The 12,674-nt window shown below is 52.4% G+C and overlaps 1 protein-coding gene across 2 annotated transcripts; it reads left to right on the top strand.

Annotated features, from left to right (window-relative positions):
* Positions 1-1,414: 1,414 nt before the first annotated feature.
* clcf1 (cardiotrophin-like cytokine factor 1) lies at positions 1,415-12,289 on the top strand. 2 transcript variants are annotated; one of them, XM_088644327.1, is made up of 3 exons: positions 1,415-1,806; positions 9,649-9,803; positions 10,321-12,289. In XM_088644327.1, the coding sequence occupies exons 1-3, from the start codon at positions 1,791-1,793 to the stop codon at positions 11,347-11,349; spliced, it is 1,200 nt and encodes a 399-aa protein (XP_088500453.1). In that variant the 5' UTR covers positions 1,415-1,790; the 3' UTR covers positions 11,350-12,289. The 2 variants fall into 2 exon arrangements, with proteins under 2 accessions (XP_088500453.1, XP_088500452.1); XM_088644326.1 differs by lacking the exon at positions 1,415-1,806 and having other exon boundaries at positions 8,807-9,803.
* Positions 12,290-12,674: the final 385 nt, after the last annotated feature.

Below are 12,674 nucleotides of genomic sequence, written 5' to 3'. Positions count from 1 at the left end.
AGTCCCTGGACCGCTTCAGCCCGGGAGCGGGGCTACATGAGCAGCTGGCCCGGGACCGACAGCGCGCTCCTGGGGGCCTCCTTGTCGCCCAGCCTGACGACTGCAGCCCCGCGCTCCGCTCTCTGTGGACAGGGACCCACGGCTCGTGGACAGGCTATTCCTCGCAGGAAGTGGCACGAACTGCAGGGCGTTGGCAGGTAACCGAGGCGAACCGGGGCGCCACAGGTCCGAACCGGAGCGTTTGGACCCGAGCGCTGCTGGCGGACAGCGCGCTCACCCCGCCTCACCTCACCTGGAGCCCTGCCGCGAGAGGTGCGCGCGCCTGCCGGCCTGGACCGGGGGTCTCCAGCCCTGGTCCTGGTCTCCTGCTCTCAGTTTCTCCCGAAAATGTTTCCACAGCGCGCAGCGGGGGCCGCTTGCTGCTCTCCCGCGGGCTCTGGTCCGAGGGGCTCTGCGCCCCGCCGGGCACGCGCGCTTGAGGGCCGACACGAGCTGGGGTACCCCCCCCCCCCGCCACTCCTCACCCTCAGTGTGGGCGCTCAAGCCCCCAGTGCTCGAGGGCCACGCTCTGCCTCACGCGCGCACATTGCCGATGACCGGCGCTCATGTACCGCGGGGCGGCCGGCGCCCGGGGTGGGCAAACAGCGCTGCTGTTGGTTTTAGACTCGGCGGAATCTGGGCTTTCCCAGTCGGCGCCCACCGTCTGCCCTTCCAGTGTGTGTTCAGTCTTCGGGGAGGCCGGTGTCGCTTTCTGCCCCGACCAGGAGCTGTGTGGGCCCGTGCGTGTGGCTGTTCCGAGCCAGGACTCAGCCGAGGGTCACAGGCCAACGGCCGGCGAGGAGCGGCCGGACCTCCGGCACACGCCTCGCAGCGCCGGGTCTGTCCCGGGACGGGGGTCTGTCCCGGCACTCGAGCGCTGGGGGTTGAGAGTCGAGCTTCACGGATAGTGAGCACTTTATCGGCTCTTGGAGGAAGCGCATCGCCTGTCCAGTATGAAAGTCACATATAGCGATAACAGCCGTATCTGTTTGTTTTAAACACTGGTCTGTACGGAGTCCATAGCAAACTGCGACTGGAGATAAAATGCTTTGCCACTGAATTGGTAACGAGGCTGTCTACCCCAATAATACCTGCCGGCAGCATCCCGCAGAGCTGGGGAACCTTCTGCCGCAGCCGCCCAGCGGCCCGACAGCATGGCCCAGCCGCCCGGGTTTCCCGTGGGTCACAGGAGCGACCCGGTGACCCGCCGCCGAGACGGAGCGAGGGAGAGGGAGAGGGAGAGAGAGGGATTGGGAAAGAGGGAGGGAGGGAGAGAGGTGGGTGCTTACTCGTCATCGGAATTATGCGGTTTTTCGTTTCAATGCGTCAACCATCTGTAAGATATTTGACAGACTGAATCACTGACAGAGAAAGAGAGAGAGAGGAATAAAACTTTCTCCCCTCTCCCTCCCTCTCCCTCTCCCTCCCTCTCTCCCCCGTGTGTTAGATTATAAAGCGCGGAGCGCAGTTGAACTCATCAAGTCCGACTCTCGGGTCCTGAGAGGCAGAGAGAGACGGAGCGAGGAGGCGCGAGAGGCTGAGCGAGCCGCACTCACCGCTGTCCAGCCCCCCCCCCCCCACCCCCCTCACCGGGAACAAGCGCACGCGACCCCCCGCGCGCCGCACCGGGACCTCAGCGCGACCCGTCCCGGAGACAGCGGCACGAGCGGGCCCGAGTTTTCTCGAATTCTGTAATAAGAATAAAACTCCGGCGGACCTGCGAAAAGCCGCTGTTTGCGACGGAGTGCGAGATGAGAATTTCTGGAGGTGAGTTACTCGTTAAAGGTGCTCGTATAGTTACAGCGCTGCAACAAGTGAAAGTGTTTCATCCAGTTCCTGTCGTTAATCGCGCTGTAGCGTGTCTGTGAGAAAACGTGCGTGCTGCTCTCGTCTGGTGTTTGGGAATTGACAGAGAACCCACTTAGTCCGACAGTCCTGCATTTCTTTCAAGGAAAACTTGCCAATTCCTATGTCAGTCTGACATTGTGCCATGCCGTCCGTCTGTCATGCTGTCAGCGTGCCACTGTGACAGTCTGTCAGTTTCTGAGTGTCTCACTGTCACTCCACATGTATCAGTCTGTCAGTAAACAGTGTGTCAGTCTGTCAGTGATGCAGCAGGTCAGTGATACAGTGTGTCAGTCTGTCAGTAAACAGTGTATCAGTCAGTCAGTGAGGCATCAGATCAGTGATACAGTGTGTCAGTCTGTCAGTGATGCAGTGTATCAGTCTGTCAGTAAACAGTGTACAGTATCAGTCTGTCAGTGATGCTGTGTGTCAGTGAAACATTGTATCAGTCTATCAGTGATGCAGCAGGTCAGTGATACAGTGTGTCAGTCTGTCAGTAAACAGTGTATCAGTCTGTCAGTGATGCATCAGGTCAGTGATACAGTGTGTCAGTCTGTCAGTGATGCAGCAGGTCAGTGATACAGTCTGTCAGTCTGTCAGTGATGCATCAGATCAGTGATACAGTGTGTCAGTCTGTCAGTGATGCAGTGTATCAGTCTGTCAGTGATGCAGTAGGTCAGTGATACAGTGAATCAGTCTGTCAGTAAACAGTGTACAGTATCAGTCTGTCAGTGATGCTGTGTGTCAGTGAAACATTGTATCAGTCTATCAGTGATGCAGCAGGTCAGTGATACAGTGTATCAGTCTGTCAATAAGATAATGTGTTGCCAATACAGTGTATCAGTCTGTCAGTAAGACTGTTAGTGATAGTGTATCAGTCTGTCAATGATGCAGCAGGTCAGTGATACAGTGTATCAGTCTGTCAGTGATGCAGTATATCAGTCTGTCAGTAAGACTGTCAGTGATATGGTGTATCAGTCTGTCAGTGATGCAGCAGGTCAGTGATACAGTGTATCAGTCTGTCAGTGATGCAGCAGGTCAGTGATATAGTGCATCAGTCTGTCAGTGATGCAGTAGGTCAGTGATACAGTGCATCAGTCTGTCAGTAAGACTGTGTCAGTGATACTGTGTATCAGTCTGTCAGTAATGCAGCAGGTCAGTGATACAGTGTATCAGTCTGTCAGTAAGACTGTGTCAGTGATACAGTGTATCAGTCTGTCAGTGATGCAGCAGGTCAGTGATACAGTGTATCAGTCTGTCAGTGATGCAGCAGGTCAGTGAAACAGTGTATCAGTCTGTCAGTGATGCAGCAGGTCAGTGATACAGTGTATCAGTCTGTCAGTAAGACAGCATGTCAGTGATGCAGTGTATCAGTCTGTCAGTAAGACAGCATGTCAGTGATACAGTGTATCAGTCTGTCAGTAAGACAGTGTTTCAGTGATATAGTGTATCAGTCTGTCTGTAAGACTGTCAGTGATGCAGTGTGTTAGTCAGTGATGCCTGTGTGTTAATCAGTGATGCAGTCAGCCAGTGTGTTATCCAGTTAAACTACATAAATATTCAAGGATTAGACATGAAACATCTGTAAAATAACAATTCAAATCCCAGTCATCATCATCTTCATTTTGTGCCATTTTTTTAGATTGTATTTGTTGTAAATATTTGTTAATGTATTCTTATTGTTATTGCTTTGGCAACACTATAATTAATTGGTCATGCCAATAAAAGCTGTTGAATTTGAATTTGAGTTTGTGTGTATAAATAGTACACACTGACTGGACACTACAGGACATTAACACTGCACTGAGAGAGAGGGGTTAATACAGTCCAGACACACTGACTGGACACTACAGGACATTAACACTGCACTGAGAGAGAGGGGTTAATACAGTCCAGACACACTGACTGGAAAAGTATGATACATTTGCCAGCATTTACCATTTAACATTTGTACAGTTGCCTGCAGTTATATCACCCTGGATCTCACAACAGGCAACCCACTGAAGATATGCAGACGTGAGCCTGGCCATTACCTGGATAGGGTACCAGTAGGGGGCGCTCACCCTGTGGTCTGTGTGGGTCCTAATGCCCCAGTATAGTGACGGGGACACTACACTGTAAAAAGGTGCTGTCCTTCGGATGAGACTTAAAACTGAGGTCCTGACTCTCTGTGGTCATTAAAAATCCCAGGGCGTTTCTCGTAAAGAGTAGGGGTGTAACCCAGGGCTCCTGGTCATATTTCTCCCTGGTCTTTACCAATCATGGCCTCCTAATAATCCCCATCACTTCATCACTCTGTTGTCCTCCCCACTGAGAGCTGGTGTGTGGTGAGCGTACTGGTGCATCATCCAGGTGGGGCTGCACACTGGTGTTGGTGGAGGGGAGTCCTCATTACCTGTAAATTTCTTTGAGTGGAGTGTCCAGAAAAGTGCTATATAAGAATTATTATTTATTACATTAACACTGCACTAAGAGAGAGACACACTGACTGGACACTACAGTACATTAACACTGGACTGAGAGAGAGGGGTTAATACAGTACAGACACTGACTGGACACTGCAGTACATTAACACTGCACTGAGAGAGAGGGGTTAATACAGTCTAGACACACTGACTGGACACTACAGGACATTAACACTGCACTGAGAGAGAGGGGTTAATACAGTCCAGACACACTGACTGGACACTCCAGTACATTAACACTGCACTGAGAGAGAGGGGTTAATACAGTCCAGACACACTGACTGGACACTACAGGACATTAACACTGCACTGAGAGAGAGGGGTTAATACAGTCCAGACACACTGACTGGACACTACAGGACATTAACACTGCACTGAGAGAGAGGGGTTAAGACAGTCCAGACACACTGACTGGACACTCCAGTACATTGATAGTGCTGTGATTACAAGCTGTATTAAGTCTGATTATTCTGTAATTATAATGTTTGCAGTATTTGTACTGTATGACTGTACAATGGCTGTATGTTGTAATGGTCTTGGCAATCCTTTTTGAATAGTCATGCCAATAAAGTATCTTCTAATGTGAAACAGAAAGAGAGAGACAGACTGTCAGACACCCCATGGGAGACAGACAGAGAGAGAGAGACAGGTGAGCGGGGCTGAGGAAGAAGGAGAGGGGAGCGAGAGAGAGGAGAGAGAAGGGAGAGAGGGAAGGAGAGAGGGGCTCAGAGGAGGGATAGAGGGAAGCAGAGAGGGGGAGACAGGAGGGTGATGGGGTGGGATATTGGGGCCGAGAGAGGGGGTGAGAGGAGGGAGAGAGGAGGAAGAGGAAAGGAGGGATGAAGAGAGGAAGGAGAAGGAGAGAGGAGTGAGAGAGTGAGGTAGAGAGTGAGAGGGATAGGAGGAGAGAGTGAGGGAGTGAGTGGGGGAGAGAGGGAGAGGAGGAGAGAGAGGAGAGAGAGGGAGGGATAGCGAGTGGGGGAGAGGGAGAGGGAGAGGAGGAGAGAGCGAGTGGGGGAGAGAGAGGGGATGATACAAAATCAGTCGGTCACGGTCTGAGCACTTACACATGCTGTTTACATTTCTGCTAAATTAGCGCGGCCCCACAGCCAGGCAATCGCTCTCCTTCCCCTCTGCTCTTTTTCCGATCCCTCGTTCATTTTCAAAAGCAGCGACAGATTGAACGAATTGAGGGCTCTTGTTTTTTTTAGCATTTCTTGGATTGAATTAAAATCTGGAGAGCTGTGTGTCTGTGTTTCACGAGAGCCGTTCCTGAGAGAGGAGAGAGGTAGCGAGAGGTCGTCGAATCCACAGTCACAGGCATAAACAAAGTCTCAGTTCAGAGTCTTCCTCTGCTGTCCTCTCCCTTCTTCTCACTCTCTGTGCTGTCTGTCTGTCAAACTGTGTGTCAGACTGACTGCCTGTGTGCCTGTCTGACTGTCTGTGTGTCTGACTGTCTGTCTGTTTGTGTGCCTGTCTGATTGCCTGTGTGTACTCTGACTGCCTGTGTGTCTGACTGTCTGACTGCCTGTGTGTCTGTCTGACTGACTTCCTGTGTGTCTCTCTGACTGCCTGTGTATCTTTCTGACTGTGTGTCTGACTGTCTGTCTAACTGCCTGTGTGCCTGTCTGACTGTATATCTTTCTGACCGTGAGTCTGACTGTCTGTCTGACTGCTTGTGTGCCTGCCTGACTGTCTGACTGCCTGTGTTTCTGTCTGATTGTGTCTGTCTGACTGTCTGTTTGCCTGTGGGTGTCTGGCTGTGTGTCTGACGTTCTGTTTTGTGAGAGTCAGCATGTGTGAGAATGTGTCATTGTGCATGATCTTGTGAAAATCAGTGTGTGAGTGTGAGTCTGTGTGTTAATCAGTACGTGCATTTCTGAATATGAATCAGTCTGTATATGAATGTGTGAGTGCGAATCTGTGTGTTTATGTGAATTATACATTTGTGTGAATTAGTGTGTGTAAAGCTGTGTGAATCAGTGTGTGTAACTCTGTGTGAATCAGTGTGTGTGTAAATCTGTGTAAATCAGTGTGTGTAAATCTGTGTGAATCAGTGTGTGGGAATCTGTGTGTGAGTGTAGGTGTCTATGTGAATCTGTGTGTGCAGGTGTGTGTGAGTCAGTGTGTGTGTAGGTGTGTGCGTGAATCTGTGATTGTGGGTGTGTGTGTGAGTCAGTGTGTGTGTGAATCTGTGAGTGTAGGTATGTGTGTGAGTCAGTGTGTGTGTACATGTGTGTGTGAGTCAGTGTAGGTGTGTGTGAATCTGTGAGTGTAGGTTTGTGTGTGAGTCAGTGTGTGTGTAGGTGTGTGTGAGTCAGTGTGTGTGTAGGTGTGTGTGAGTCAGTGTGTGTGTAAGTGTGAATCTGTGAGTGTGGGTGTGTGAGAGAGTCAGTGTGTGTGAATCTGTGAGTGTAGGTGTGTGTGTGAGTGTGTACTGTAGGTGTGTGTGTGAGCCAGTGTGTGTGTAGGTGTGTGTGTGAATCTGTGTGTGTGTGAGTCATTGTGTGTGTGAATCTTTGTGTGTAGGTGTGTGAGTCAGTGTGTGTGTGAATCTGTGAGTGTAGGTGTGTGTGTGTGTGAGAGAGAGAGAGAGTCTGTGCAGGAATGCAGAATTTATTGAATACAGCAGGGAGAGCTGTTTGTTGTCCAGCAGTGTGTCTCTGACTCCAGTTCTCATTAGCGCTGCACTGCGCTGGCCCACTCCTCCTCTAACAGTGCGCCTCACCGCCAGCTCGCCGGCGCCCCCTGGGCACAGACATGCCTGCGGTGACAGCAGGCTTCAGACTCATCTAAAAGTGCAACACTCTGGGTGTGAAGTCCCTTTCTTCCCACTTTCACGTGTGAATAAATACTGGGGATCATGCTAGGAGTGCTATTGGGCACTCAATGTCCCCTGGTGGAACCACAGGTCAGTCCATGTCTTCGTCACGGGGACTAGTCAGCTCAGCGTCAGTCTATCTCCCCAGCAGAACCGCTGGCCAACTATCAGCCAGTCTGTGTCACCTGGAGAGGGGTTGGTCAGCTATCGACCTCTCCATGTCTCCTGTAGAGCAACTGGTAGGCTATCGGTCAGTCCGTTTACCTACAAGAGGGACTGGTCAGCTATGGGTGAGACCATCTCCCCACTAGAGCAACTCCTCAGCTATCAGCCACTCCATGTCACCTGGAGAGAAACTGGTCTGCTACTGGCTAGTCTGTTAGTCCTGGATAGGGACTGGTCAGCTATTGGCCAGCCTGTGTGTCCTGGACAGGACTGGTCACCTAAGGGCCAGTCTGAGTCTAAAGAAGAGAAATGATCAGCTGCTCTCAGCCAGTATGTTTCCTTGTCAGAAAGATCAGTCAGGACAGGTCAGAACGGGATGAGCAAGACTGAATGTGCAAGACTGAAGCACGGACTCCCTGTCTAGCAGTTAAAACTGAAACAGCAACTTTTAAAATGAGTATGTCTGATCACAGAGCACAGACAAATACTGTGAAGTGCTGAAGCACAGAGGAATCTCAATGCAATGACTGAATAACCGTGGAGTGACAGAATGCTGTAATACAGAGAGAGGGGTTAATACAGTACAGACACACTGACTGGACACTACAGGACATTAACACTGCACTGAGAGAGAGGGGTCAATACAGTCCAGACACACTGACTGGACACTACAGGACATTAACACTGCACTGAGAGAGAGGGGTCAATACAGTCCAGACACACTGACTGGACACTACAGGACATTAACACTGCACTGAGAGAGAGGGGTTAATACAGTCCAGACACACTGACTGGACACTCCAGGACATTAACACTGCACTGAGAGAGAGGGGTCAATACAGTCCAGACACACTGACTGGACACTACAGGACATTAACACTGCACTGAGAGAGAGGGGTCAATACAGTCCAGACACACTGACTGGACACTACAGGACATTAACACTGCACTGAGAGAGAGGGGTTAATACAGTCCAGACACACTGACTGGACACTCCAGTACATTAACACTGCACTGAGAGAGAGGGGTTAATACAGTCCAGACACACTGACTGGACACTACAGTACATTAACACTGCACTGAGAGAGAGGGGTTAATACAGTACAGACACACTGTCTGGACACTACAGGACATTAACACTGCACTGAGAGAGAGGGGTTAATACAGTCCAGACACACTGACTGGACACTACAGTACATTAACACTGCACTGAGAGAGAGGGGTTAATACAGTCCAGACACACTGACTGGACACTACAGGACATTAACACTGCACTGAGATAGAGGGGTTAATACAGTCCAGACACACTGACCGGACCCTGTAGCACATTAGTATTAAAGAGGGTGCAGTGCTGAAAGCAGGGTTATGATATAAGTGAGAGAAAGTCTCTAATGATATTGTCATATTTCACGCTTGTTAAAAGAGACATAACGCTACAGACAAGTAATTACACATCAACCTGTCTTCCATTAGTCTGTCATGAAAGAGAGTGTGTCTGGGTGTGGCTCAAAATATTTAACACAGTGATTAACTCAATTCAATGAGGTAGGCAGAGTTTTACTTGGAGACAGAACAGGACTAAAAACAGTACAGCATTAACACACTGCCTGGACACTACAGGACATTAACACTGCACTGAGAGAGAGGGGTTAATACAGTCCAGACACACTGACTGGACACTACAGTACATTAACACTGCACTGAGAGAGAGGGGTTAATACAGTACAGACACACTGACTGGACACTACAGGACATTAACACTGCACTGAGAGAGAGGGGTTAATACAGTCCAGACACACTGACTGGACACTACAGGACATTAACACTGCACTGAGAGAGAGGGGTTAATACAGTCCAGACACACTGACTGGACACTACAGGACATTAACACTGCACTGAGAGAGAGGGGTTAATACAGTCCAGACACACTGAATGGACACTCCAGGACATGAACATGGTGCGTTAATTGTACCTGCTTTGAAAACACTGTCATTCATTACAATAAAGAGCTTTGATCTTGAACCTGAATCGGTCACACGGCGCTGGCAGGGAAGAAAGCTAGAGATGAGGGCAGTGTGAAGGCACCAGCCGCGGCGTGTTAATGCGACACCGCGGCGCTCCGCCTGCGTCTCCACAATGGATAATGACAGCGACAGGGATCCCACGGAGCGCTGGGACAGGTAGTACCTGTAATGGCCAGGAGAGAAGTGAGGCTTTTACTCCATTATCCCAGCAGTCCTCCGGGCCTGGAGCAGGCCGCTGCGCGGCGGGAGGGGGAGCGCGGTTCTAATCAGCCCCTGGCTCTCTTCCCAGCCCGGCACGGCTCCCTGGCTCTGCTGCTGGCGGCCGCGGTCAGCACAGCGCACGTCTCCGCCCTGGGCTCCGCGGGGCACCGCTCGTCCATCGAGAGGACGTACGAGCTGACCAAGTACCTGGAGCACCAGCTGAGAGACATCAAGCACACCTACGTGAGTCTGCGCGGCGGTCTGATGTGCCGACTCTCGCACTGTCCTCTGCCTGTCCACACAGGGCGGGGTTTCTGTGTGACACTGCTCTACCTGGAGCTTATCATCTGTACCTTCCTGTATGTTCACCAGTCAATCAGTGTGTCTGGACTGTATTAACCCCTCTCTCTCAGTGCAGTGTTAATGCACTGTAGTGTCCAGTCAGTGTGTCTGTACTGTATTAACCCCTCTCTCTCAGTGCAGTGTTAATGTCCTGTAGTGTCCAGTCAGTGTGTCTGGACTGTATTAACCCCTCTCTCTCAGTGCAGTGTTAATGTACTGGAGTGTCCAGTCAGTGTGTCTGGACTGTATTAACCCCTCTCTCTCAGGGCAGTGTTAATGTCCTGTAGTGTCCAGTCAGTGTGTCTGGACTGTATTGACCCCTCTCTCTCAGTGCAGTGTTAATGTCCTGTAGTGTTCAGTCAGTGTCCAGTCAGTGTATTAACTCTCCTCTCTCTCTTCTTCTCTCCCTGTTTTCTAGTTGAGTTACCTTGGTCCTCCATTCAGTGACCCTGATTTCGCTCCCCCTCGCCCAAACTCCAGTGCTCTGGCCCTGCCCAGCGCCGCCACCCGCTTCGAGCTGTGGAAGGGGCTGGAGAACCGGGCCCGGCTCCTGCAGAACCACCGGGCCTACAGCCTGCTGCTGGGTGCGGTCCGGGAGCTGGCCCAGTCCACCGTGTGTCCGTACCTGCAGAGGTCCCTGCTGCATTTCTGCACCGGCCTGGACGGGCTGCTGGGCAGCATCTCGGGGCTCCTGACGGCCCTGGGGTACCCTCTGCCCCCCACCGAGCCCCCCGCCCCTGGGGCGCCGGACCCGGAGGGGGGTGACAGCGAGGAGGGGGCGGGGCCGCTGGCCTGGGGGGGCAGGCGGGAGCGAGGGCTCAGCGCGGACCGGATGTGGGGCGCGCCCCTGTACCAGACCCCCCAGAACGTGTCCCGCGCCCCGGCCCTGCTGGGGGAGCTGGGCGAGGGGGAGGGGTGGTGGCCGAGACGGAGGCCGCTGGGCCTGGCCGCCGAGCCCCAGGGGAGCGCGAGGAGCAGGCGCCCGCCCGCACAGCGGCCGGAGAGGTCAGAGGTCAAGCGGGAGCTCGCTCCGGGCGGGCAGGGAGAGGGGGTCCCAGCGCAGCAGGAGGAGGGGGATCTGCGGCAGGGCCGCGCGCAGACTGCCCCCCTCTCGGACGGCCGCCGCCGGCCCCGCAGCCTGCCCCCCTCGCCCCCGGACCCCTACGCCCCCACCCTGCACCCCCCGCTGTCCCCGCTGCCCCTCTACTACGGCTTCGGGGTGAGGGGGGGCCACACCGTGCTGTCTGGGCTGGAGCGCCTGGACCCCGGGGGACCCCTCTCTCTGCGCGCAGGACCCCCGCTGTCGTCCCCGCTGGCCTCCCCACCACTCGGGCTCAATGACTTCTCCCGCAAGGTGGAGAGCTTCTGGGTCCTGAGGGAGCTGCAGAGCTGGCTGTGGAGGTCAGCCAAGGACTTCAACCGGCTGAAGAAGAGACTGAGAGCGTGAGAGACTGGACACTACAGGACATTAACACTGCACTGAGAGAGAGGGGTTAATACAGTACAGACACACTGACTGGACACTACAGTACATTAACACTGCACTGAGAGAGAGGGGTTAATACAGTCCAGACACACTGACTGGACACTACAGGACATTAACACTGCACTGAGAGAGAGGGGTTAATACAGTACAGACACACTGACTGGACACTCCAGTACATTAACACTGCACTGAGAGAGAGGGGTTAATACAGTCCAGACACACTGACTGGACACTACAGGACATTAACACTGCACTGAGAGAGAGGGGTTAATACAGTACAGACACACTGACTGGACACTCCAGTACATTAACACTGCACTGAGAGAGAGGGGTTAATACAGTCCAGACACACTGACTGGACACTACAGGACATTAACACTGCACTGAGAGAGAGGGGTTAATACAGTCCAGACACACTGACTGGACACTACAGGACATTAACACTGCACTGAGAGAGAGGGGTTAATACAGTACAGACACACTGACTGGACACTACAGGACATTAACACTGCACTGAGAGAGAGGGGTTAATACAGTCCAGACACACTGACTGGACACTCCAGGACATTAACACTGCACTGAGAGAGAGGGGTTAATACAGTACAGACACACTGACTCACTGACTGAGAGCTGGGCAGTAGCTGGCACAGGGTACAATACAAACTCACTGACTCACTATTAGACCAGCGGTTTCCCCTCGATCTCTCTGTGTATAGTTGTGAAATATCTATTGTCAGAGCCCTGCTCCTAATGTTGACAGTGCCCCAGTCCAGGCGGTTTTCCGTGTGCCTTCCTGTAGCAGTGTTAATAATATTTATTTCTGTACAGTGTTATTTATTTTACTGCAGTATTTATATTGTCGGAACGCTTTAAAAGAAAAAAATAAACTTTTCTGTTGGAACTGCGTGCTTTCCCAGGACTGGTTTTCTTTGCGAGACAGAGATGGAAAAAGGAGAGCGCTGCTTGTGAATACCCCCTGCTGCCCCGGGGCTATGATCAAGGCGTGAAGGCGAACTGCTCTTGAATTTAGGGGATCAGTTAGAGAATCAGCCCGCTCCCTCCGAGCGACACACCTGCGCCGCTAAATCCCCGGCCGACACCTGGACCGTCGAGGTAGGGACCGTGTCGCAATGCCATCGCCCCTCCTGGAGCGCAAGGGACCGTCTGGCAACTCCGTTGTTGCGACAAAAACGGTGTACTTGTCTGAGCACAGCGTGGGCGTGAAATTCTCTTCGTGGAGGGCCTGGTGTCTCTTGGACTTTCCTCGGGCCCGAGCTGCCAATTAA

Source organism: Lepisosteus platostomus, chromosome 8 (genome assembly GCF_059453375.1).
Source record: "Lepisosteus platostomus isolate fLepPlt1 chromosome 8, fLepPlt1.hap1, whole genome shotgun sequence".
NCBI classification, from domain to species: Eukaryota; Metazoa; Chordata; class Actinopteri; order Semionotiformes; family Lepisosteidae; genus Lepisosteus; species Lepisosteus platostomus.
The sequence above is the reverse complement of the archived record's forward strand: the minus strand, read 5'-3'. Positions and strand labels throughout refer to the sequence as shown.